The 26,766-nt window shown below is 34.7% G+C and overlaps 1 protein-coding gene and 1 long non-coding RNA gene across 2 annotated transcripts; one reads left to right on the top strand and one right to left on the bottom strand.

Annotated features, from left to right (window-relative positions):
* Positions 1-17,091: 17,091 nt before the first annotated feature.
* LOC120070661 (Actin-binding FH2 (formin homology 2) family protein) lies at positions 17,092-20,617 on the bottom strand. The gene is made up of 4 exons (XM_039022495.2): positions 18,931-20,617; positions 18,658-18,848; positions 18,345-18,580; positions 17,092-17,886 (listed from the first exon to the last, which is right to left on the bottom strand). Exons 1-4 carry the CDS (start codon positions 20,511-20,513, stop codon positions 17,194-17,196), a joined length of 2,703 nt encoding a protein of 900 aa, XP_038878423.1. The 5' UTR covers positions 20,514-20,617; the 3' UTR covers positions 17,092-17,193.
* Positions 20,407-21,347, top strand: LOC150038135 (uncharacterized). Its single transcript, XR_016527532.1, has 2 exons — positions 20,407-20,546; positions 20,614-21,347. It is a non-coding gene; the product is annotated as an uncharacterized LOC150038135 (long non-coding RNA).
* The last annotated feature ends 5,419 nt before the right edge of the window (positions 21,348-26,766 follow it).

The raw sequence follows: 26,766 nt of genomic DNA, 5'->3' as shown, positions 1-26,766 counted from the left end.
CAGAATAAAAGGTTTTCGAAGTCAAAGGGTTCTAGGTCAGATGATATTTGTAACTACTGTAAAGAAAAGGGGCATTGGAAAACCGAATGTCCTAAGATAAAAAGGAATCAGGAAACGAAGGAAAAGAGTGACAAAAGGGAATCATCTACCTCTGTTGCACAAGTTGAGATTGATTCTGAAGAAGTCGAGATCAATTCTGAAGGAGATCTAGCTTTAGTTGTGACTGAACATTCACATTCTGATGATGTGTGAGTTCTTGATTCTGGGGCATCTTATCATATGTGCTCAAATAGAGAGTGGTTCTCAACCTATCAGCAAATAGATGGAGAGAATGTTAGCATGGCTAATGGTGTGTGTGCAAGATAGTTGGAATCGGCTCAGTCAAGATACGAATACATAATGGTGCCTTTTACACTTTAAAAGAGGTTAGGCATGTTCCACTAATGAAGAAGAGTTTGATATCCTTTAGTGTACTCGATAGCAAGGGTTACAGTTTTGAAGGTAAAGGTAGAGCAATGTATGTCTATAAGGATTCTGAGGTAGTTCTAAAAGGCATAAAGCGTGGAACACTGTATTTTCTATTAGTTTCCACAATAACAGGTTATGTTGTTGTTGCATCGTTGGTCATTCACAAGGATGATATGACTAAGTTATGGCATATGAGACTTGGTCATATAAGTGAAAAAGGGATGCAAATTCTATCAAAAAGAAATCTTCTTTGTAGGTATAAGGTGCAGGATTTTGAATTTTGTGAATATTGTGTATTTGGGAAGCTTCATCGAAGCAAGTTTCCAAGAGGTGTTCATCGTACAAAAGAGACACTTGATTATATTTATTCAGACTGTTAGAAATCTTCCAAAGTTGAATCTATTGGAGACAGTAGGTATTTTTTGTCTATAATTGATGATTACTCAAGAATGACTTGGGTTTTATGATGAAACATAAAAGTGAAGCCTTCAAGAATTTCAAGCAGTGGAAGATATTGATTGAAAATCAAATTGGGAAGAAGATCAAAAGGTTGCGAACTGATAATGGTCTGGAATTCTGTGGATTTGAATTTAATGAGTTCTGTAAAGCTGAGGGGATTGTTCGCCATCACACTATTAGGAATACTCCACAGCAAAATGGGGTTGCAGAATGCATGAATCAGACGTTGTTGGAGAGAGCAAGATACATGCTCTCTAATGCAGGGTTGGCTAGAAGGTTTTGGGCAGAAGCAGTAAATACATCATGTTATCTGATCAATCATGGACCTCACACAGCTATTGATTGTAAAACACCTTGCGAGGTGTGGTATGGTAAGCCTATAGATTATTCTTTATTAAAAGCTTTTGGTTGTACTGTCTACTATCATGTTAATGAGGGTAAATTAGAACCGAGACCTAAAAAGGGTATATTTGTGGGTTTTGGGGATAGAGTTAAGGGATATAGAGTCTGGTCACCTTCTGAGAATAGAGTCATACTTAGTAGGACTGTGATATTTGATGAAAATTCCATGCTTAACTCAACTGTAAAGTCTTTTGTGACGTCTACTGATGTGAGAGAAAGTAATAGTGCTGATAAACAGGTGAAGATGCAACTCACTTCAGCTGTGAATGAATTACAACATCAAGGTGGAGAAGATCAACACGTTACTACAGAAACTAATGTGCAACCAGAAATTAATGTGCCTAGAACGTCAGAAGTTACTTTGCCTGAGAATTCTAGATCACAAGTAGATCAATCGAGCATAGCTCGTGATAGAGCTAGAAGAGTTGATGTTGGACCTCCTGTGAGGTATGGTTTTGAAGATATGTTTACTTTTGTGTTACAAGTTGCTGAAGAGGTAGATCCTCATGAGCCATCCACCTATAAAGAAGCTGTGTCATGTGGTGAGTCTGCTAAATGGCTTGCTGCTATGGGGGATGAGATGGAATCTCTTGAGAAAAATTAGACTTGGGAATTAGTTAAACAACCTAAGGAGAGAGAAATTGTCACTCGTAAATGGGTCTTCAAGAAAAATGAGGGAATATTACCTTCAGAGGGCATTAAATATAAAGCTCGAGTTGTTGCTAGAGAATTCACACAAAGGGAATGAGTTGATTATAATGAGATCTTCTCACGAGTATTCAGACATACTTTTATCAGAGTGAAACTAGCTATAGTAGCACATCAGAATTTGGAACTTGAACAATTAGATGTGAAGATAACTTTCTTACATGGAAATTTGGAGGAAGAGATTTATCTGACCCAACCAGATGGGTTCTAGTGTCCAGGTAAAAAAGATTATGTTTGCAAGTTGAAAAAATCTTTGTATGGGTTAAAACAGTCTCCAAGACAGTGGTATAAACAATTTGACAGCTATATGATTGGACTTGGCTATAACAAAAGTCCGTATGATTATTGTGTATATATAAAAAAAAGTTGATGATGGTTCGATGATTTATCTACTTTTGTATGTAGATGATATGCTCATAGCTGCAAAGTCCAAGTTTGATATTCTGAAATTGAAGAATCTTCTCAGTGCTGAGTTTGATATGAAGGATTTAGGTGCTGCTCTGAAAATTCTGGGTATGGAGATTTATAGCGATAGAGACAAGAATAAGCTCTTGTTGAAAGGAAGGAAAAATTTAATTAGGGACGGATGGGGTTGACAAGAAATCATGTGTTAGACATGGCTTATGCGTTTGCGCTTATGCGTCTGAGGTCATGCATCGTAATGAAAATGCGTTAATCTAGTTTGCAATGACCAGGCATTCCTATCACAAGTTTTCTTGTGCTCGCACCAAGTATAACATGAACGAGTTTCTCGGGTAATCCAAGGTCAAACACAGGGACTTGTCACTCAATAATGCTTGTGAAGAAATGTGTTTGAGGCGATGAAAAGAAAAATAAAAAGAAGCTTAATGGATTTACACACTACTTCTACTCCTAACTAAACAGATTGAGCAAATAAGACTTGCGATGAGAATAGGTAGATACATAACAACCATTAACGCATAGTAATGTTTATTATTTTAAATCGCCCGAGTAATCCCAGCTCGTCACACTAGTGCATCGCACACCTCTCGGTGGTCAGCCACATGACTATATCTCTATAGTGCATGGTTGCATTGATCATAAGATTGTGTCTATCTCTAGGAACAATGCATACCTTACTTTAGTCTGTTCCATCTCTTACCTTCTCAGGCAGTTAGACGCAGTTATTTAACTTATAGACAAGCATTGCAACGTCCCATAGACAAGCGTTGTTGCAGCCTTTCACCAAGCAAAGAGGATTAACTCACTATACTTGCACAACGCACACCTCTCGGTGGGTTGCTACATGCGTTCTATCTCTAGGCTACACGATTAAGTATGTGATCGCCTTCGATAAATAAATGTTGAAGATAAACAATGATAGAGATAAAGATGATGAAGACGACGCAATGAAGGAATCAAGAATTGCATTGATCATAAAATGTCTTAACATCTTAAGCTAAAATGTAATGCAATATAGAGGTTAGAAGAGAAATGGAGGACTCTGCGTCAAGGCTTCCAGTGGTGCCATGGATGAATGGTGGAGATGTCTCTCTCGAGCTCTATCTCCAACGAAAGCTCCGGTTGTCACTCGATCTAGTTTGTGGAGGTGAAGAATTCTCACTGAAAATCTTGTTCAAGCTCTCATCTATGATTGCAAACCTCTGCCTTGAGGCAGAAATTCGAATGTTTTAGAATGAAGGTCCAAAAGGCTATTTATAGAGTTTAAACGTTGACAACTATCATGATTGCGTTATGGCTCATTACTGCTTTTGTCGTGGTATGGGCAATGTCACATCGTCTTATCCTGTTGACACTCCCAAGGTATGTGTCCGAGCTTGATTCAACTAAGTATCAATGCGTTCTATCCATCTTGCGATCGTCTTTCTACTATGGTTGTCACTTCATGGCCGCAATTCCCAATTGATCACCGCAACTTTCATGCAATGGGCGCATTTGATCACTGCAACGTCCATGCGATGGACATATGCGATCCAACTTTCAGCGCATGCGTTTGTCTTTGCGATCGCGTGGCTTCAGCTCATGCGTTTGTCTGCGATTGCTTATTTCAAACGCATGCGTTTGATTCCTGTGATAGCTACAAAAATAGACACTTTGGCATGGAGTAGCGCATAATATTGGGGTCAGTGAGAATTTAGGTGCTAATCAACGCAAAACTCATTTTTTTTCGCAAATTCTAGGTATTATCACCGCATTTCCTACTTATTAGCCCTCATGATTCTAAATAAAAGGCTTATAATAATTGGCATTTCTGCAAGTTATCACACCCCCAAACTTAGAATGATGCTTGTCCTCAAGCATGCGTTATACTCAAGAAATTCTTAACTCACCTTTCGGCGTCTCTTTGTGATGACCAACTTCTCAGAGTATAATTTACTCGTGCCTCTAACTATGGACGCAATGCTCTCCTCCACTTCGGTTGCTTTTCTAAAGAAATCTTTTCTAATTTAAATTCGATAAGTTTTTGCTCAAAACTTTTTATTCATTCACCGCAACTTTGTTTCAGCTCTTGAGAATGCATTCATTCAAAACAATTCAAGATTATGCGATTACTTATTCAAATGTGGCATTGAACCTGGTTATGCTCTTCGTTTTGGCTTACCCCCACGTGTGTCATGCAGGCATCCAACTTCAGTTGTGTTCATATTCAACTTAACTCATGTCTTGCTTAATTTTGGCTTGCGCCAGACAGAGGAATTGCGCTTATGCGTTGATCCTGGCGATTTACCTTCGTTTTGGCTTGCCCCCACAGGTGTCATATGGACATCCAACTATGGGTAAATGCCTTTCACAACTTAACTCTTATCAATATGGTTTTCCCCATTGCGTTGATAGTGGAGTTGTTATTTTCAATTTTTTTTTAAGGGAATGATCGTAATTAATGAACGTAATTCTCCGAGACCGCTGCCACCCCCAAACTTAAAGGGTGGCAACGTTCTCACTGCAAGCTAAAAACAAACTCAACAGGAATGTGATAACAAATGTTTGAGAAAGGGTTTGCACACAATAAAACTATAGACTTTCACAATTTGAAGAAGCTATTAAAAGTATGGATACCCTTGTGATACTAGTTAGAGGAGGCGGTGAATTATTTGTACCATCATAGATGTATCGCAAAAGACCACAATCAGACAAGGAGAATTCCAAAAGGATAATGCATAAAAGATAACAAGAAAAAAAAAACCTTAAGTAGAAGAACATATGCAACAATATGTTGGAGTTCATGCGATTGAAGCCATGTGTTGAAGGATGTGGAGGATTCTTCCGTTGTAACTGCGCACCGAGGAGAGTTATTATCGCACCTACAAGGAGCAAACACACCACAACCAAGGAAGCAGCCGCATATCCAAAATAACAATAAAAATAATAAACTAAACCAAGAAAGCAACGTAAAGATAGAGTAGAAGACGTCCCTGGAGAAATTGGAGTATTGTCACCGCAAGGAGTCCCCATGTAGGAGATGGATCTCAACTGCTCGGGTCAAGGAGTCGCCCTAACCATTGGAACTTCCAGCAATTGTTGGACGCATGATGGTTGACATGTGCCTAAGACTACTTCCAGCTCATGCGACAGATGGCCTTTCTATCTCGGGGTCAATATTTGACTTTCGACGCATCGCCTATACTTTAAATATTGTTTGCAGCTTGGTCGCACAATCTACAATACGCTTAAGATTGAAGGGTGCCTGCGAAAACACAAAACTTCACAAAATATTAGCTGCCAAGTCCCCGACAACGGCGCCAAAAACTTGTTGGAAGGAAGGAAAACTTAATTAGGGAAGGATGGGATTGTACAGGAAATTATGTGTTTGCACCCATGTGTCTGAGGTCATGCATCGTAATGAAAATGCGTTAATCTAGTATGCAATGACCACGCATTCCTATCACGAGTTTTCTTGCGTTCGTGCCAAGTATAACACGAACACAAGTTTCTTGGGTAATCCGAGGTCGAACACAAGGACTTGTCACTCAATAATGCTTGTGAAGCAATGCGTTTGAGGCGATGAAAAGAAAAATAAAAAGAAGAAGTTTAATGGATTTAAACACTACTCCTACTCCTAACTAAACAGATTGAGCAAGAAAAGACTTGTGATGAGAATAGGTAGATACACAACAACCAATAACGCATAGTAATATTTATTATCTTAAATCGCCCGAGTAATCCCAGCTCGTCACACTAACGCATTGCACACCTCTCAGTGGTTAGCCACATGACTATATCTCTATAGTGCATGGTTGTGTCGATCATAAGATTGTGCCTATCTCTAGGAACAATGCATACTTTGTTTTAGTACGTTCCATCTCTTACCTTCTCAGGTACTTAGACGCGGCTATTTAACTTATAGACAAGTATTGCAACGTCCCATAGACAAGTGTTGCTATAGCCTTTCATCAAACAAAGAGGATTAACTCACTATACTTGCACAACGCACACCTCTTGGTGGGTTGCTACATGCGTCCTATCTCTAGGCTACACGATTAATTATGTGATGGCCTTCGATAAATAAACGCTGAAGATAAACAATGATAGAGATAAAGATGATGAAGACAACGACAATGAAGGAATTAAGATTTGCATTGATCACAAAATGTCTTAACATCTTAAGCTAAAATGTAATGCAATATAGAGGTTAGAAGAGAAATGAAGGACTCTGCGTCAAGGCTGCCGGTGGTGCCATGGATGAATGGTGGAGATGTCTCTCTCGAGCTCTATCTCTGGCGAAAGCTCCGGTCGTCACTCGATTTTGTTTGTGGAGGTGAAGAATTCTCACTGAAAATATTATTCAAGCTCTCATCTGTGATCGCAAACCTCCGCCTTGAGGCAGAAGTTCGAATGTTTTAGAATGAAGGTCCAAAAGGCTATTTATAGAGTTTAAACGCCAACAGCTATCATGATTGATTTATGGCTCACTATTGCTTTTGTCGCGGTATGGGCAATGTCACATCATTTTATCTTATTGACACTTCTAAGGTATGTATCCGAGCTTGATTCAGCTAAAGTATCAACGCATTCTACCCATCTTGCGATCGTCCTTCTATTATGGTTGTCACTCTGTGGCCGCAATTCCTAATTGATCACCGCAACTTTCATGCGATGGGTGCATTCGATCACCGCAACGTCCATGCGATGGACGCATGCGATCCAACTTTCAGCGCATGCATTTGTCTTTGCAATCGCCTGGCTTCAGCACATGCGTTTGTCTTTGCGATCGCCTGGCTTCAATGCATGCGTTTGTCTGCGATTGTTTATTTTAAATGCATGCGTTTGATTCTTGCGATAGCTACAAAAATAGACACTTTGACATGGAGTAACGCATAATATTGGGGTCAGTGAGGATTTAGGTGCTAATCGATGCAAAACTCAATTTTACGGAAATTCTAAATATTATCATCGCATTTTCTACTTATTAGCCCTCATGATTCTAAATAAAAGGCTTATAATAACTGGCATTTCTGCCAGTTATCAGCTCTTCTTGTCACAGAAATGATATATTCAAAAAATATTGTCCAGGTTTGGTATGTTATTAGCTAAGCCTATCGATACTCCTAGTGCTGTAAATGCTCGTTTGTCATCTGTGCTTTCACCACAGTCTGAAGCCGAGAAGGAGTACATGTCTCGAGTTCCTTATACTAGTGCAGTGGGAAGTTTGATGTATGCTATGGTCTGTACTAGGCCTGATCTTGCCCATTCTGTTAGTGTTATCAGCAGGTTCATGGGTCAACCTGGGAAGAAGCATTGCAAGCCATTAAAAGGATTTTTCGTTACCTTAGAGGTACATCTGATGTTGGTCTTGTTTATGGGAATTGCACAGAGTGTTTGGTGACTGGTTATTCTGATTCTGACTATGCTGGAGATGTTGACAGTAGGAGGTCTATGACTGGTTATGTGTTCACTCTGGGTGGTTCTGTTGTTAGTTGGAAGGTAACCTTACAGCCTACAGTTACTTTGTCTACTATTGAAGTATAGTACATGGCCTTGATAGAAGCTGCTAAAGAGGGAATATGGCTGAAGGGGTTAGTTGGTGATCATGGTTTGCATCATGACCAAGCTATTGTATATTGTGATAGTTTGAGTGCAATATGCCTAGCCAAGGATCAAGTTCATCATGAGAGAACTAAGCACATAGATGCAAGATATTACTTTTTATGAGGTGAGCAGAGAGTTAAAGTGATGAAAATTGGTACTGCTGATAACCCTGTTGATATGTTCACCAAACTGGTTCCACAAGGCAAGTTCCAACATTGTTTGGACTTGCTGAATGTTTTGAATTGTTAGAGCAATTACCAATTTAATCTTTATCAAAGCATCGTATTTATAGAGCAATTACCAATTCATGCAAAATTGAGTTGACCAAATTTTGACACTTTAAAATGCACTCAATTTAGTGGGATAAGTGACATTCAGTGGAATCAACACTTTTGCCAAATGATTACTCACTAATTCACTAAAAGTTGGATTTTTCCACTAAAAATCATTCTTAAATCTTTCCACTAAGTGAAGTCGACATTTTGAATTTTGGCTATTTTGAAGTCAACATTTGACTTTTGTCAAATTTTAATTAAATACAATTTTAATTCAAAACTAACTTTTGAATTTTCCACTTTGTGAAGTCGACTTTGACCTTTGACCTTCAAAGCATGGTGAAATCAACATTTGACTTTGATCAACTTTGATTAATTCCATTTAATTCAAATTCAAATAATTAATTTTAAACCAAATTAATATTAAATAATTCATTAAAAAATTTAATTAATTTAATTTAATATTCAATTATTAAATCCAACACTAACCTTGATGAATCCTTATTCATAGTTTTGATATTTAAATTTTATTTAAATATCTCCAATTCTCTCTTTATCATTTAATTCCTAATTGAATGATACTTTGTTAAATGTATCGTATATCTTTAACGCTTATTCTCTAATTCGAATATGAACACTTCATACTCACTCGTCACACTATTCTAAGGTTTAACCTGATATGAGCTAATAGGGGGATCTAATAGACCTACAAATCATGAGCTCCAACGATCCAAGATTAACTGGCTAAATTCGTTTAACCAGATTAACCAACATTCGTTAATTATGGGGACACTCCACTAAAGCCTAGTAGTTGCACGCTCCTCACTGTAGATATATTTCTGTCCACTTGATTTAACTATGATCAATTCGATCCTTCACAGGTTGTTTGTAACAGCTGAGTAAAAATGACCATTTTACCCCTAGAATACATCTTGTTCTTTGAGTCTCCACCAATATATTAATGAACAATTGGTTTATGGTCCTATCAATAGACCAAGTCCCTCTCAGTCATAGAGAGGGTGATGCCCCTTGTTCAAAACTAGGAGTTAATACTTAAGGAAACAAACTATTTGCTAACTATGAAATTGGGTAGGAGTGAATTCAATCTTGCAGAACTATGTCCCCAATTATCTACTCGGTCTTACCCCTAAAATGAGAGGCTTATTGAGCGGTGATGTTGAACCACTTTCACCCATGCAGATTAAAGGATAATCATGAATAAACAGGAGTTTATAGTTAGCTTAGGATTAAGATGGAATTACCTTAGGTCATCGGAATGAAACATTTAGTTTTAATAGTAAACGAGGTTATGAAGAAAAATGATTATTTCATGGTCTGGTCTTATACAAACATCTTTTGCATAAGATGCCCCCACTCGCATGTCTCTATATGAACGATTTAGGATCATATCCTTTGTCTTAAATACAAAGTGGGCCGCATTTATAATGTTTTCAGGATAAGGTACCCAACCCTATCCATATACTTATAGACCGTTTTGACTATATACTCAAACTTGATCCACTTTTGTGTTTTCACATAAAATTCAAGTATTTTGTTATAGTCAGGGGTTCATTAGTTTATTGGATTTAGGCTTTAACAAGTGCAATTTACATATTCACTTTATCAAATATACCTCAATAACATCTTTATTACAAAATAAAATATGTTTAATGTTTACAAACTACGAGTTTTAAGACATATAACGCAACAAAAACTACATTAGATAACCCAGACATATGAACTCAATTCTACACTCCAAATACAGACATATGAACTCAGACCAAATAACTTTGTACCCAAACATAAATATATGAACTCCATAGATATATGAACTTTACGGACATATGAACTCCAGATATTATATCTTAACTTATCGTTCCAAACAGTCCCTTAACATTTTTCAATTATACTATTTTTATTAGTTAATAGTTATAATAAATGATAAACTTTATTGTGAAATTGAGGTGAGAGACAAAACCACCTCAAAGAGATGTTTTTTTTAAATCTCTCTCTCAAATTTTCTTAAAATTTATTTGTAGGAAGTTTGATTTGTATTTTCTTAGATGGCTTAATTCATCTCAAAATTTGTACTAACTCACTAAATATATGTTAGTTTATCATCAATCTTATTTTAACACTATTCATTATTGATTAAAAAGGAAATGACAAACAACATAAATCACCCTTGAAGTAAAGTAGTTGTAAAAATTGCACCCTAAATTTTAATTGAAAAATTAAACCCTTAAACTTTAACCCATGATGTATGGTGATAGTTGTAAGTATACCATCAAACTTTCGATTATAAAGATTAAGCTTTCAAGCTCAATGATATACTTAATACACTAGCAAATAGATTACATCTCAACTAGATACAGTATACATTGTATATAATAATTAATATTTGAAATAAAATATAAGCTAGATGGTATAACAAGACTTATAAATCGAAATAACCCAGAAGTTACAAAAAACTGAAAAGCTTGTGTGGAGATTAAGAAGGTAGTCGAAGCACGATTGAGGACAATTATTCGCTCCATACGGGATGCAAGCAGGCTACAACAATCGCCTTAGGGGTACAATGACTAATTTCGGTATAACTGCAACTTCAAACTACTAGAATATGACAGAACTTTTGGATATTTGATATAAGCTCAACTCAAGATCGAAAGAATGAAATGAGGGAACTCTTCCATTTGTAATGATTTGCTACAAATGATAAAACAAATTGCTATTTTTAGTCTAATAACTTAGTAACTCTCTAAAATAAAAATAAAATCAAATAAATATAAAATTGAAAATATTTTTCAAATTTAGCTCAATTGAGTTGGTATTTGACCAAAATAAAATATAACTAATTCAGATTGAATAAACTACAAATTTACATTTTATATATGTTAAATTTGTACATTAAACATCATCTAATTTGATGATTTCAATCCAATTTGAAGTTTCTAACCATGAATTTAATCTACATAATTAAATCCATCTTTATGTGAATATTAAATAATATTTACTTTGTTTCACAAGATTATAAATATCCAATGCAAACTATGATAAATATAAAATTCAAACCCTCAGCCATTAATGTGAAAATTGAATCCATTTTACTTAATTTCTCTCTCATATTTCTCTTCTCTCTACCTTCAATTTCTCTCTTATATTACTTTTGTCATTTTCAAAGTGTATTTGCTATCAATTTCATCAAATATTTTCAAAATGTAACATTGTCTATGCATAAAATTAAATTTGATTAAAAAGTTGATTAAACTTGCCAAGAAAAATGAAAATATGATTTACGAGATGAATGAAGGAAAATTAAAATAATATACAAATTGTTTTTTTTATAAATATATATATATACAAATTGAATAAAATATACAAAAATAATAAGCAAAAAAATGCGCATCCGGGAAATCGAAGCCCGGTCAGTACCGTGGTTGGGTACTATGATATGCGCTGATATGACAACATGTGGTTATTAAATAAATAAATCCAATATCATTTATAAATAGAAATATAAAATTACGATATTATATTAATTGATCAACCTAATGTGTTGGAAATTTGAACCTTGATCCACTGGTGATAGTAATTTTGAACATAAAAAAACTCTTCTTTGCCAACATATCATTACTAGATTGACAAGTCATATATATTGTGGAAATTTATTTCCCCAATCAAAAAAAAAAAAAAAAATTGTTGGAGAAAATGGTATATATAAATCTGAATACAGTAGAAAAGTGATTACATCTCAATTTTTAAAAACAATACACTCAATGTATAATATTCAAACTCAAGTTAGATGGTGTAATAAGATTTGGATATGAAAATAATCAAAAACTTGAAAGAATCTCAAATCCTTTGGAGACTCCAAAATATAGTCGAGACACGCTTCTGGTAAGCGCTATTTTGAAGAGAATTATTCGATCTACACGAGCTACAAGCAGACTACAACGGTCATCTCAGTAGAATAAACGACTAATTCCAATAGAACTGCAACCTCAAACTACTCGGATTTGGCATAACTCTTAAATATTCATTCTCAATTCAACTCAAGAACAAAAGAAAGAAAGAAAGATATAACTCTTCAATTTGGAATGAGATGCTACAAATAAAGAACCAAGTTGTTATTTATAGATTAGAAACTTAGTAACTCTATGAAATACAAAATAAAATCAAATAAACACAAAAATTGAAACATTTGTAAATTTTAACTCAATTAAATTGTTACTTGATAAGAATCAATAACTCATTCAAATTCAAGAAACTATAAATTTAACTTTCATACATGTTAAATTTGTACAAGAAACATCATTTTAGTTTGAAGTTTCAATCTAATTTGAAAATTTCTAAACAATAAATTTATATCTACACGATTAATCCAATTTTATGTTTCAATATTCAATTGTTTCACTATTCTTTCACTATATATATATCCAATTAAATTAAATTAAATTAAATTTATAGGTAAAAACTATAAACGTGTTTGGAATTACTTTGAAAAATATATATTTTTTTTTAAATAAAACCAATTTTTATGAAAATACCAATTGAGTTCTTTGAACTTTAGTTTGTAACAATTTGTATTTGCATTCCTCTTGGAATCATGTCAACTTCTTCATTCGATTAAAAAAAGTATATTTCAAATGTTCAATTATCATATATAAGTACTTGTAGGTAAATAAAATAATAGCTGCCTAATGGACTAAGGCTTAGTTTGAGTTTGCTGTAGTTTTTAAAATAATTATTGGTAGTTGTGCTTTTAGAAAAATCAGATGTGAGAATAAGTAAAATAGTGCTTGATAGAGTCTAATTTTTAATTCGAAAAAATTAGTTACAATGTTTAGTAAATTAGTACTAAATTTGTGTAAAATAGGTATATGAACAAAATAGATTATCATTTGAAGTTTTTTATATTATATTTAATTTATAATTTGGGGATTCTAAAAAATAGAAGGGAAACTATTTACAAAAAAAATAGAAGATTTTTAATCTTTTTTGATAGAGGCTAATAGAGACGGATAGAAGTCTATCAATGTCTATCAGTGATAGAAACTAATAGAAGTCTCTCACTGATAGACGTTGATAGAAGTCTATCATGACCCAACCTTCTAGGACTCAAGCTAGACCGTTACTAAATACATGCACGCATGAAGCTTAAAACGACACATTTTTACGGTGAAATAAATGCTAAATGAATAAGATAAGTTCAAAAGTTCTTTATTAAATTCAAATAATAAAAACAAAAATAGGGTACCCATAAATCATAAATGTTAATAAATAAGTCTGAAAACAATTCTTAATAGTAAGTTTCAAATATCAAAACTGAAAGTTAAGCAAAATATGAAAAGAAATATAAATCTCATGAGCGGAAGCATAAAACTGGTCCCAATGGCTCGATTACGAATTCCGCTTATTATTCGCCAGTGCGTCCCTACTCTTACCTGAAATATAAACATGAGAAAATGTGAGTATAAAATACTCAGTAAGTAACCCCACTACTGGGGTCAGGCTAGACATCTATGTCCTCTAGATGCGTACCTCTGGTGAAACATATAAACTGCTCTAGTCCTCATGGGACACATACATACATGAAAAATTGATTTCTATCCTACTGTAGTTAAGTATGTCCATTACCTCTAGTAAGTCCCGTAGGACCCACAACCTATGGTGAATCCCGAAGAAAACACAATCTCTTTCATACCCATGGTTATGCATACACCTCTTTCGTATACATATTACCCACTTAATGTGTACCTCTTTCGTACACATGGTTATGTATACACCTCTTTCGTATACACATAATCCACTGAATGTGTACCTCTTTCGTACACCTGGTTATGTATACAACTCTTTCGTATACACATAACCCACTGAGTGTGTACCTCTTTTGTATACCTGGTTATGTATATACCTCTTTCGTGTACACATAACCCATTAAGTGTGTACCTCTTTCATACACCTGGTTATGTATACACCTCTTTCATATACATATAACCCATTGAGTGTGTACCTCTTTCGTATACCTAGTTATATATACACCTCTTTCGTATACACATAACCCACTGAATGTGTACCTCTTTCGTACACCTAGTTATGTATACACCTCTTTTGTATACACATAATCCACTGAGTGTGTACCTTTTTCATATACTTGGTTATGTATACACCTCTTTCATATACACATAACCCATTGAGTGTGTACCTCTTTTGTATACCTAGTTATGTATACACCTCTTTCGTATACGCATAACCCACTGAATGTGTACCTCTTTCGTACACATAGTTATGTATACACCTCTTTCATATACACATAATCCACTGAGTGTGTACCTCTTTCGTACACCTCAGATCCTCTCTATGAATGTAGGGATGCATACCTCTTTCGTACACATGGTTATGTATACACCTCTTTCGTATATACATAATCCATGAAGCGTGCACCTCTTATGTACACCCCAGTACCCTCTAGGTATGTATCACTTTCATACACACCCGCCCTAGTACATCTCTTTCATGTACTAACGCCCTTGGACATGCATCACTTTCATGCAGTCACATAGTCTGGAAAGGAAAAAAGATTGCATCTAACTTCATATCACATATAACATTCACATAATCATGAGTCCTCTAAAATCTCCTCATTAAGGTCATGATAATTAACCTCAACGTACGTGTTTAATCTAGTTTTAATGGATCAACTCTAGTACATCAATTTCATGCACTAACTCATGTAAACAATCAAACATTCGAAATTTCATAATACATCATATAGCTTACACACTTTCATCATAAATCATATAAATATGTACATCAACAAATGTCCAACTTTCATCTAGCTTTAAGACATTCTAGTAGTAGTGTCGCTTAACTCATAATTTAGGGTCATGATCAATCGTACTTTTAATATGCCTCATAAAATTTTAAATCATGTTCATACATTAACATGCTTCAGACATATTATCACATGCTCATATATCTTTTCTAAACAGTCCATTAAATCTCAGAACAGTCAGAATTATCCTTGTAACTAGTCTTAAAATCCTCAAAAATAAATCATAAATTTATCGCCCGATACAAAGGCGGTTCCAGTAGTAAGATTACTTACCTCAATATGAAACTGAGATAATAATTCTTCACTCATGCAAACTCTTCAATCCAACTTCACAACCTTTAGTCCAATCATAGGGCATGAAGAAAATTCATTTTAGTCTCCAAGCTCGATTCCATACATAAAACAATTTTAGAAGTCAACAAAATTCTTACCCAACTAGCACTTTAATCTTAAATCACCTCCAAAACCCAAGTCAAAATCCAACTAAGAACTCCTAATTCAATCTTGTTAGTGTTGAATAGTGTGATCTCGACTTCAAACTCTGGTCTAAATTTTTAACACAATGGGCTACTATTAGATTAACTCAAAAGTCAAAACCCTACAACCCAAAGAGCCTTGGAAGGGGGAGTGTTGTCGCGTGAGAGGGAGAAGAAGGGGTATTTTCTTTTCTTTTCTTTTTAATTCTCCACCACACAAAAGTATAAATAATATATATATATATATATATAATATTATTTTCTTTTATTCTTAAATTCCAAAATCCATATATATATTTTTTTCTTAAATTCCAAAACCCTTATATATATATATATATATTTCCTTTTCCTTTCCTTAATAAACATATCACATCAAACTCAAATCTTTCACCTCTTCTCCAATTAATTAAATAAACCTCAAAATAAATTCATCAACTTTAATTCACTTCTTTCCAAAAATCTTAAATCTCAAAATTAAATTATAACTTTCCAAATTAACTTAAATTCAAATTAAAATCTTTTTAGATACTTGATTTAATAAATTCCAAATAAACTAATCATCTTTTCCTAATTCTTTACTTAAATTTTGGATTCAAATTCTAAAATTAAGGAGGGTAAAATTTTAAAACTACAATTTCCTCTTTTTCCCATTCAAATTTCACAAAACTCAAAATTTCTTATCCAAAATAATTTAATTATCCCTTTCAATTAATTTAAAACTCTACTCAAAGAATCCATATAACCAATAAAATTTCTTCAACCATAACAATTTGATTCCAAATTCCAAAGATTAGGAAACTAAAATTCAACAATTTGAGATAATTAACTTAAATTTTTCTAAAAAAATGGGGATGTTACAGTCAGTGTTTATCCGTGTTCTTTTTACTATTTCTATAAATACTATATGTGAAAATTTCCCTTATAATTTGTTATAACATAATTATTTGAATGATAATTAATTTTGTTTAATCTAATTTTTTTTTTATAAAAGATTATTTTTAAAAAATAGTTGTTATAAAAAATTAAACCAATTACAATTTTGAATAATTGTGAGAAATAAATTAGTGGAATGAAATTTTGAGATCGATAAGGAAGATACCAAATTTTTATGAAAGCTAAAATCTAAGAACTCCATAAAATAACTTTACAATGTTAGAACAAATTCAAGACTGATTATGTGTAGATTAATGAATTAGTTATTTTACCAAACAGTCTAAGTGGTTAAGATTCTCATATAATCATTTTTTAGGACGGCAAAAGCAACCTAACTTATATCACTAACCTTATTAGCACATTTGCAATTTTATTTATTATTTTCTCTTAATAATAAAGAACCATGTCTCTTATAAACGTAGCTAACATACTATTAGGAAACCATGTAAATATCTGCACTTTACATTTATTTTCTTACCTTCCTTATTGGATGATTTCATAACAATATCAACTCAAATCTCCCCTCTGAAGAAAAATAATAATAAATGAATAAAAACGCCAAGTTATCAATTTACAAAAAAGAAAAAAAAAGTAATTAAAAATTTTGAATTTGGGCGCCAAGATTGTTTCAACTTCCAATCTTGAAGCTCTTACAAACATTGTCCAACATTCCAAGAAAATCTCTCACAATCACAAAAATCCTCAGCGGATTCGTCTCTTCTTTGCTTACATTTCCATGGAAGTACTCTGTAATTTCTCTCACACTCGACATTACCCTTTCTTCATCCTTCCTCACTTCCTCCATCCTCTTCTTCACATAGCTCACAAACCCTTTCATGGCTTCCACAAAATTCCCACTCCTTTCATCCACACTCAACTCCTTCCCCACCAGTTTCTCCATTATCCCCATTCCCTCATTCAGATTCCCTCTTGAGCTCCCGACTACTTTCAGGTCGATTGTCGCTGCTCGCTTCACATTCTGCAGTTCCGTGCTCAGCCCCGACACCAGTTCTAATCCCATTCGTCGGTAATCGTTTTCCCTTTCTTCCACTGTTCTTGATTTGTTTTTTTGGTTGATTTTCCCCATTATGCTGCCTGATACTCTGATTCCTTCTGATCGGATTATTTCTTGTACCACGAAGTGGAGTAGGGATGTTTTGCCGTCGGTTCCTTTGACGTCGGAAAGTTTTAGGAGTGCGTCTAGTTTGAATGCTCTTGCGCCTCCTCGGCTTGTTCCAACGTTCATTCGGTTTCCTGTTTTTAGTACGGCTTCTAGTAGTTTTAGGAAGAGTCTACTGGATCTTAGTTCCTTGCAAGCCTCCTGATGGAATAGAAATTGAAATGGAATTACAATGAGTGGGTAAGTTTAATTTTGTAATGATTAATATCATTTTAGCATCTATCGTTATTGTTTTTGTTGTTATATAATAGAATCGAGATGAAAGAAGAATTAGAAAGAGTGGGGTTTAATTTCTTATGAGTAATCTCATTGTAGCATCCGTGGCTATTGTTTTTGTTGTTATGGAATAGAAATTGAAGTGGAATTAGAAAGAGTGATTAAATTCAATTTTGCAATGATTAATGCCATTTTAGCATTTTTGGTTATTGTTTTTATTGTTACAGAATAGAATAGAGATGAAAGAAGAATTAGAAAAAGTGGGTTTGATTTTCCTATGGGTAATCCCATTATAGCATCTTTTTGGTTATTATTTTTGTTGTTATGGAATAGAATTGGAAGTGGATTTATAAAGGTTAGTTTATTTATGTTATGATTGTTACCTCTAGTATGGAAAATGAATTCCGGAGATGATTCACTTCATCTTCAAAAGTTTCTCTGTAAAGCATGGCTTCTACTCGTTGGAAGGCAAATGGTATTCTCAAAATTGCTATGACAAACTTCTCTGTACAACCCAATTCACCGATGTCTCCTTCATAGCTTAACAATTTGGCTTCTTCTTCTTGGGTTGGTACCATCTTCACCAGTGCTTCAAGTTGTCTCAAACGCAACCCACTCCCTGATTTTCACATTTACAAACATTAGATTGTTGCAATAACAATTTTGAAGTATCTTTTTATTTAGATATAGTCATACCTTGTTCTATGGCTTCACAAACTTGTTCTGTAGAGAGATTCAGGGCTTTTAAGAGAATGGTTAGGTTCTGAAGTCTTTTAGCCTCTAGTATATGTTTGCTTGGAGAAGGGCTTTTGTTGCTAGCATCACCATTCTTCATTGAATCATGTTGGTTGTAGCCAAATAGTGACTCAATCATTTCTTCATCTAGCCTGTTTTTCATGAACTCCATCTTAACTTGTCCCAGTTAAGTAAAATTGAAATAATAGGAATAATCAAGAACAAAGAACTTACTCAAATGAACTCCATCTTAGCTTATCCCACACCATTGATTGATCAGGTGCAGCTCTTACTTTGTCCCAATGGAGAGGCTTAAGTTTCGGCCGCAAATTTCCCTCTTTTCCAAATGCCATGAATTGAGGGAGCTTGGAAGGAGGAGGAGGTGGAGTTTTGAAAGAGTAAGCGTTTGTTTTTAAACTTGGTGGTGGAGATGGGGGAGGAGGAATAGCAGATGACGGTAATGAAGGTTTAGCAGCAGTTTGAGGTGATTGCAGATCATTCCATGGTATTTGAGATAATGAAGAAGAATCTGACATTGCAGGAGATGAGGATCTTAACAGTGCAGAAGAGGAAGTAGATCCAGTTGAAAAGGGTGAAGAGAAGGAAAATGAACTGCGATCAGTGACCAGAGGAGGTGGCGGCGGTGGTGGCGGTGGTGGTGGAGGAGGAGGTGGAGATAAAGATGGGACATTCTTTTGGAAACCTATAGACTGGGGAACCATCTGCATTTTGGGTTCTGAATTACAAGGAGAAAGAGTAAGATGCGACCGGTCAGAAGTTAATAGTTTGTTAGATTCATCACATTGTGTTTCTAATTTACTTCCTAATTTCTCAGTTGGCACTGAACAAGTAGAATTTGTTATCACATTAGCAGAAGAAGATTCTGAAGCATTCGAAAGGCGAAGATTTGACAAATTGGAATCACCACAAGAATGGAATGATTCTTCATCATCAGACGAACAACATTTAACAGGAGTAACTCTATCCCCAGATGAAGAATGAGTTCCATCAGATACGCATTGTATTGATTTACTATCATCTTCTTCATGAACATACATCCTTTCCTTGGTTGAAGAAACACTTACATTATCAGATTCTGAATCCAACGTCTCTTGGTTCCTTTCCCCCTCTTTATGAACAGATAACTCCTTTTCACTTACAGAAGTATGGGTCTGTTCTTCAACATCCATTCCAAGCATACCGAGATCGAACAGATCAAGGCCAGATTTTGGTCTTGCTGTCTTCTCTTCTCTTTCACTCTTAACAGAAAGCTTCTCCATGGATTCATCTCTCTGACTTTTGAACTTCTTGCAGACCCAAAAGGCAATAATAGAGCATATCAAAATGGTGACTCCTGCAGACACAAAAACTGCAACAAGAATCTTTCTGACTCTTCCTTCTCTTGGATCTTCTTTTCTTTTTCGTTTGTATACTGGTCGGCTCTTATGCAAGCGAAGCTGATGAGGGTGGGAGTGCTCATGAATGTGCACTCGATGAGCTGCCATAGGAACAGGAGAAGGAGCAATGGCGGTTGGTGATGAAGATGGCGACGGCGTCGGTGAAGGCGAAAGATCTGATGGGCTTTGATTTCCCACTTGTGAGCTCTTGAGTCCAAGCAAAGCTCTGACTCTCTCCAGAATGAAGGGTTCATTTCCTCCACTCTCATCTTCCCCTGAAACTCTCTCTAGCTCTTTAACATCAAAGCTCTCTGCTGTATTCAACAGTGAGTTAGCAATCAAAATGTGGGAGTTCTGCGATGAAAAAGGCATCGAAATGAAGATAACAATCATGAAAATGCACTTCACAAGACAACCCATTTCTCTCTTCAATCAAGATTCATCAAAACCCAAGTAAGAATTTTCTTCCTAAGAAACTCTGTTCTTTTCACATCCTTGAACCTAATGTTGGGTAGTGCAGGAAGATTCGATTGCAGAGAAGAGGAGGAAGAAGAGAGTCTTTAATGCTACTCCAAGAAACCTCTCTGAACATGGCAGTTGTTTGTATTTGGGTATGTAAATTGACCTTCCTTACTTTTCTTTTGATTTACTCATTTTTTTTTTCAGTCATTACCTCATAATCCTCATCTGCAGAAGGACCATTAATTACACTGCTTCTGAAAATCTTTTCAAAAAAAGTCTCTCCACTCAACTCAAACTCCATTCTGTTTTCTTGTTTTGTTTCTTCTGCTTTGTGTTAGAAAAAAGTTAAGCATGCTTTTTCTCTGCTAGTTGATCCGTGATTCAAAACTTTTTGAAGGTAATGATATATCAGATTTGCTTTAAGGGATTAAAAAATTTGAGTTTGAAGTTAAAATGGTAGGATTTGGCAGATGAAACAGAGGGTTTTAGCAGATTAAAAAAAAAAAAAGAAAAAAGAGTACACAGAATCAAAACACTACAGAAAAAAAGTATCTCTTGTGGGACCTTTGTTTGTAATGGAGTTGCCAAACAGATGGAGGAAGACGGGAGCCATAAGTTTTCACCAACTTCATAATTAAGAGAGAGAAGAGGAGAGAGAAAGAAGTTAAGGTGGGGACAAATAGGAGGAGATGTAAATAGTCTTAAGAAATGAAGAATTTTAGTATGTTATAAGGAGGGAAAATATCCATTTATATTTCTACCCTAAATTTATAATGGTATCAATTTATTTTATATTATGTTTCATTTGGATAAACATTATATGAGATTTATATTTTCTTTTAAGGGATAGTTGCAAATATAACAATCATGTTTAAAGTATATGTAGATTTAGCACAATGTATAAGAAGTTATAAATATAACAAAATTTAGACATAGAGCTCGAAGTCTATCAATGATAGACCATATCACTAGTAGATCAATGATAGATTTTATTACGTTTGTAATTTTTTTAAAAAAATATTTTATATTTAATTATTATCCTGAAAAGTGTTACCTATTACAATTATTTTTTTTCCTTTTAATTTTGAAAATATGACATTGGTATTGAAAATATGGTTACAAAAATATAACAAAACAAAGAACACATCTCAAAACATTTGAAGATATTGTTATTTTAGTCGTTATGATTATTCTACCACTTAATATTCACTTATATAGTACTTATTCCATTTAATTTAGGCAGCTTCAAATATAGATTCTATTGGCATGTGACCTAAGAATATTTCATAAATTTACTAATTAAAAATTAACATTTTAAAAGTTATGAAAACAAAATAGAATAAATAAAAAAATAGTGCATAAATAATAAAGCATATTATAATAACATAGAGATGTGAAGGGATTAATAATGATAGAAGATAAAATAAATGGTCCATCCCTTTCTCATGTGAGGATTGGTTGATATGAAAGGGAGAAATGAAAGCAAAACGGGAAGGGAAGAGAGGGAAAAGAGAAGTTTGATGACTGAATAATGGGAAGCAAAGTGGCTTAAAAGGACCTCTCTTTCTTCCACTTTCTTATTGGTTTGTTCCATCTTCCCAAGTTTTTATGTGGGACATACTTCCAAATTCATTCCTTTTCTCTCTCTTCAACCCAACCCCTTTGAGGAGAGAGAATCTGAGAACCGACAAACAAAACAAGTATGAAAGTTTAAAACATTTTGGAAAAAATATCTTTTTGGTCTCAAGACTTTTCTTTTATTAGGTCTCTAACTCTCCAAGACAGTCCAGTTTTCATTCCGTTCTTCAATTTTAAAATCTATTTGCCCTATTGATTGGAGTTAGCAAATTTGTGTTTGAGTGTAGAGTTGTAAGATGGAGTTCTTTGATAAATATGAACAATAAAAAAAGAGAAAAAAAAAGTGTAATTACTCGATCAATGTGAAAAATAGAGATATGGAAAAATGAAGTTCTTCGATAAATGTAAAAATTAAAAAGAGGGGAAGATAGAGTTGATAAATATGCAAACTTTAATAATGTTTACTATTGAAGTTGAGTTGTTTACACCAATTTAAGAAATTGGTGGGTCAAATGCCTCTTTAGTTAAGTTTCGAGTTTGGCTTTTAAATAAGCCTATAAGTTTCAAAATGTTACTAGTTTATCTTTGAGAATTGAATTTTTATTTCTATTTGCACGAGGTTTATGGAGAAACTTATTTCGTAGAATTTGAATTTTGTATTTGTATTAATTTGGTAGAAATTGAGTACAATCTCTAATACATAATATTTTGATGCTTTCAAAATAAACTATAATCTTTAAGCTCGTTGATCTTCTTGAATGATCGCCTTTGGACTTGTTGATTTTCTTAGATGATCGACCTTTGGGCTTATTAATCTTATTGGATGATCGACCTTTGACTTAATGATCTTTTTGGATGATCGACCTTTAGCTTGATGATCTTCTTGGAGGATCGACCTTTGGATTTGTTGATTTTCTTGGACGATTGGCATTTAGGCTTGATGATCTTCTTGGACGATCGGTCTTTGGGCTTGATGATCTTTTTGGAGACCTTTGGACTTGTTGATCTTTTTGGATGATCGGCCTTTGGCTTAATGATCTTCTTGGATGATCGACATTTGGCTTGATGATCTTCTTGCAGGATCGACCTTTGGCTTGATGATTTTTTTGGAAGATCGACCTTTGAATCTTCTTGGACGATCGACCTTTGGGCTTAATGATCTTCTTAACGATCGGTCTTTGGGATTGTTGATCTTTTTGACGATCGATCTTTGGGCTTATTGATCTTCTTGGAGGGTTTGTTGATCTTCTTGGATGATTGACCTTTGAGCTTGTTCTCTTTGGACGATCGACATTTGTGCTTGTTAATCTTATTGGATGAACGACCTTATGATTAGTGCTCGTACAAGGCTTCTGGAGAAACTTGTTTCGTGGAGTTGAACTTGAGTTGGTGTTAATGTTGAAGTTGATTTGATGCGATGTTGCTCGATAGTCAAATGACGTTTGATTTGAGGAAGTGAAATATGTGATGTTCTTTGAGTTAGGGAGTCTTCTGTTTGTTGGGAGAATTCTCTAGTCTAGAATTTCTGACCCCTACAAATGAAGAGAGCTTCCCTATTCATAGAATTCTATAGTGGGCTTCATGGGCTTGGGCTTGGTTGGTCCATGGGTCTGCCCCTAGGTTCAATTGGTTGGACTTGGAACTATTTTGGCTTTTGGGCCAAATTAAGCCCATTTTTGGGCTCAATTAGACTTTTAATCAAAATAATAATATCAAATAAGGTCAAATTAATCTTATTTGATTCAACGGTCATGATTAAACTACGTGGCATCATCGAAATTTGTCTTCAACTTCAATTTGGGACACATTTCACCTCCTAGTTAGTTCCAAATTTGAAGATTTAGAATTTCGTCATTAATTTAGTGAATGACTTGACAGTTTATGATTGGTCTAAAATTTATGTACATATGTGGGTGGGTGAATCTTGTTCTTGAATTTGACTTCAATTGTTGTGTCAGAAATTTTAATTTTCTTTTCATATTAACGGACAATTTTCTTTTCATGTATGAAGGAACATGATTGTGAATCTTCTCGTCGTTGTTTTATTCATGAAATGATATTGCCTTCAATGTTTTCATCTTTCTTTTATTTTGATCACTTGTCATCTTGAGACGATCAAAAGCATATATTGAAGGTCGATCTTTTGTTTGATGTTGAGATCTTTAGCCTTTTGAAGGTTGAAGTTCGAGTAGAAGTAGACGTTGGACATTGGTCTCCTTATACTTAATCTTTGGAAGATTGAAGACCGAGCACTTGAAGGTTTAATACGATCGAAGACAGAAGTTCTTTGCTCCATTTCTTTTGAGTTGTCGACTTTTTAGCAGTTATATGATTGTTTTCGACTTCCACTATGCTGAAGTGTGACATATAATAACTTATAATACTTCCTTTGGATGATTATTGAGGAAGCTTCTTGGGAGAAATTCTACCAAAGTTACCAGTCGTTGAAGTTTAAGGAAGTTCTTATCTTCTTCTTTAGCAGACTTAGGCTTCCATGCCATCTTTTTGTCTTTCCTTTTATGAGTCTTGTTCCTTCTTCTATAACTTTGATAGGGGCGTAATTCTTTTTTGGGTGGAATTTGGTTGTCTTCTCTTTCAACAAGTCACGAGGATCCACCCTTTGTCGTTATCTTCAACAAGTTCATATTTTTTTTTAGAGTTGTCGTTTGAATCTCTTATTGGAATCGAAAAACTATAGGCTCAAAGGTTCCAAACTGAATCATGCTTTTTCTTTGTTCATAAGACGTAAACGGTGTTAAAACACTTGAAGTCGTCACTATTGTGGCGTGATTTGTTTGAGCTACTTCATCCAAATCTAACTCAATCTTCTTTTCACGAGCCAACTTCAGAATTGGCTCCTTCAACACGAAGCATTTTTCTACTGGGTGGCTAATGACTCGATGATACTTGCAGTAGTTAGGATCATTTTCTTTTTCTGCTTGTTCCAGTCGCTTGCATTCCGACAGTTGAATAAGTTTATTCTCTAACAGTTGTTCCAACATGTCCACAACATCAGAATTAGAGAATGGATAAACCTTATTCTGTTTTTCTTTAAGAGTTGGGTGATGCTTCTAGCTACCATCATGCTTTCTTTCAAACTTTGTTTCTTTTTCTTTGGAGGAAAATTTCAGTGGGGTCACATGAACAACCATAGATTTTTTGGTGGCACTACTCACAATCTTTTTAGTGCCCTTGATTTCTTCTTTTGATTGATCAGAAGCAGAGACAGAGTTGTCAAACAAGGAATTTTCTCTTATGATGATCTTGCCTTAAAAAGATTTCGTCAGTTGCTCTCAGATTTTCTCTACGAAGACAGAACTTATATAAGAGTTTCTTGCAATGATAACTTTGGGGATAACTTTCTTTGGTGTTATTTGTAGATTTATTGACTAGAATGACGAGAGAGAGATAAGAGGTAGAGAGGTCCCACTGGCATGCCAATTTGTTCGCACGAGATTTTGGGAGAAACTTATTTCGTGGAACTTGAATTTTGTATTTGTATTAATTTTGTAGAAAGTTAGTACAATCTCTAATACATAATATTTTGATGCTTTCAAAATAAACTATAATCTTTAATCTGGTTGATTTTCTTGAATGATCGATCTTTGAGCTTGTTGATCTTCTTGGATGATCGACCTTTGGGCTTGTTGATCTTCTTAGATGATTGATCTTTGGGCTTGTTGATCTTCTTGGATGATTGACCTTTAGGCTTGATGATCTTCTTGGAGGATCGACCTTTGGACTTGTTGATCTTCTTGGAGGATCGACCTTTGGACTTGTTGATCTTTTTGGATGATCGACCTTTGGGCTTGATGATCTTCTTGGACGATCGGCTTTTGGACTTGATCATTTTCTTGGATGATCGACCTTTGGGCTTGTTGATCTTCTTGTATGATCGATCTTTGGGCTTGTTGATTTTTTTAGATTATCGACCTTTGGGCTTGATGATCTTCTTAGACAATCGGCCTTTGGGCTTGTTGATCTTCTTGGATGATCGACCTTTGGGCTTGATGATCTTCTTGGACAATCGACCTTTGAGCTTGTTGATGTTGGGATTGGTGTCCTAATTCTTCCGGAGTCTTGTAGTTTGTAAACTGTACACATTGTTATGAATAAAATAAGAGTTATTTTATTTGGCATTTACTCATATCCAATAAACAAAGTTCCATGGTTATTGTATGAAAACTTAATCATGTATATGAGATATACAAGTGGATCATGTCTTAAGTGATAACATAAATAAGTCTGTAGTATAAGAATTAAGGAGAGATATCTGATCCTGGTGACACTACGGATACGATCCGCTTTGTAAAGGTTTGCAAGTGTTGTGAACTACTACAGATGGTAGATCCTGACCATTCATGTGGAGACATGCGAGCGGGGGTATCTTATACAAACACAAAGAGTTTGTATAAGACCAGACCACGAGATGACTAGTCTTTTTTATATAACATCGTTGATACTTAAGATTTACATCTCACCTAAATGACCATAGGTGACAACCTCAATCCTGAGTGTTTGGGAACTCCTGCCTTTAAGAGCGGTTATTTGATTAGTATGGGTGAAAATGGCTAGATTGTTAACTTAACATGCCTACCTTTTTTGGAGATTTGTTTGATTTGGGAGTTGGGAA

The sequence above is a fragment of the Benincasa hispida genome, chromosome 2, assembly GCF_027475165.1.
Source record: "Benincasa hispida cultivar pf3 chromosome 2, pf3_genome.v1.1, whole genome shotgun sequence".
Lineage (NCBI taxonomy): Eukaryota > Viridiplantae > Streptophyta > Magnoliopsida > Cucurbitales > Cucurbitaceae > Benincasa > Benincasa hispida.
The sequence above is the reverse complement of the archived record's forward strand: the minus strand, read 5'-3'. Positions and strand labels throughout refer to the sequence as shown.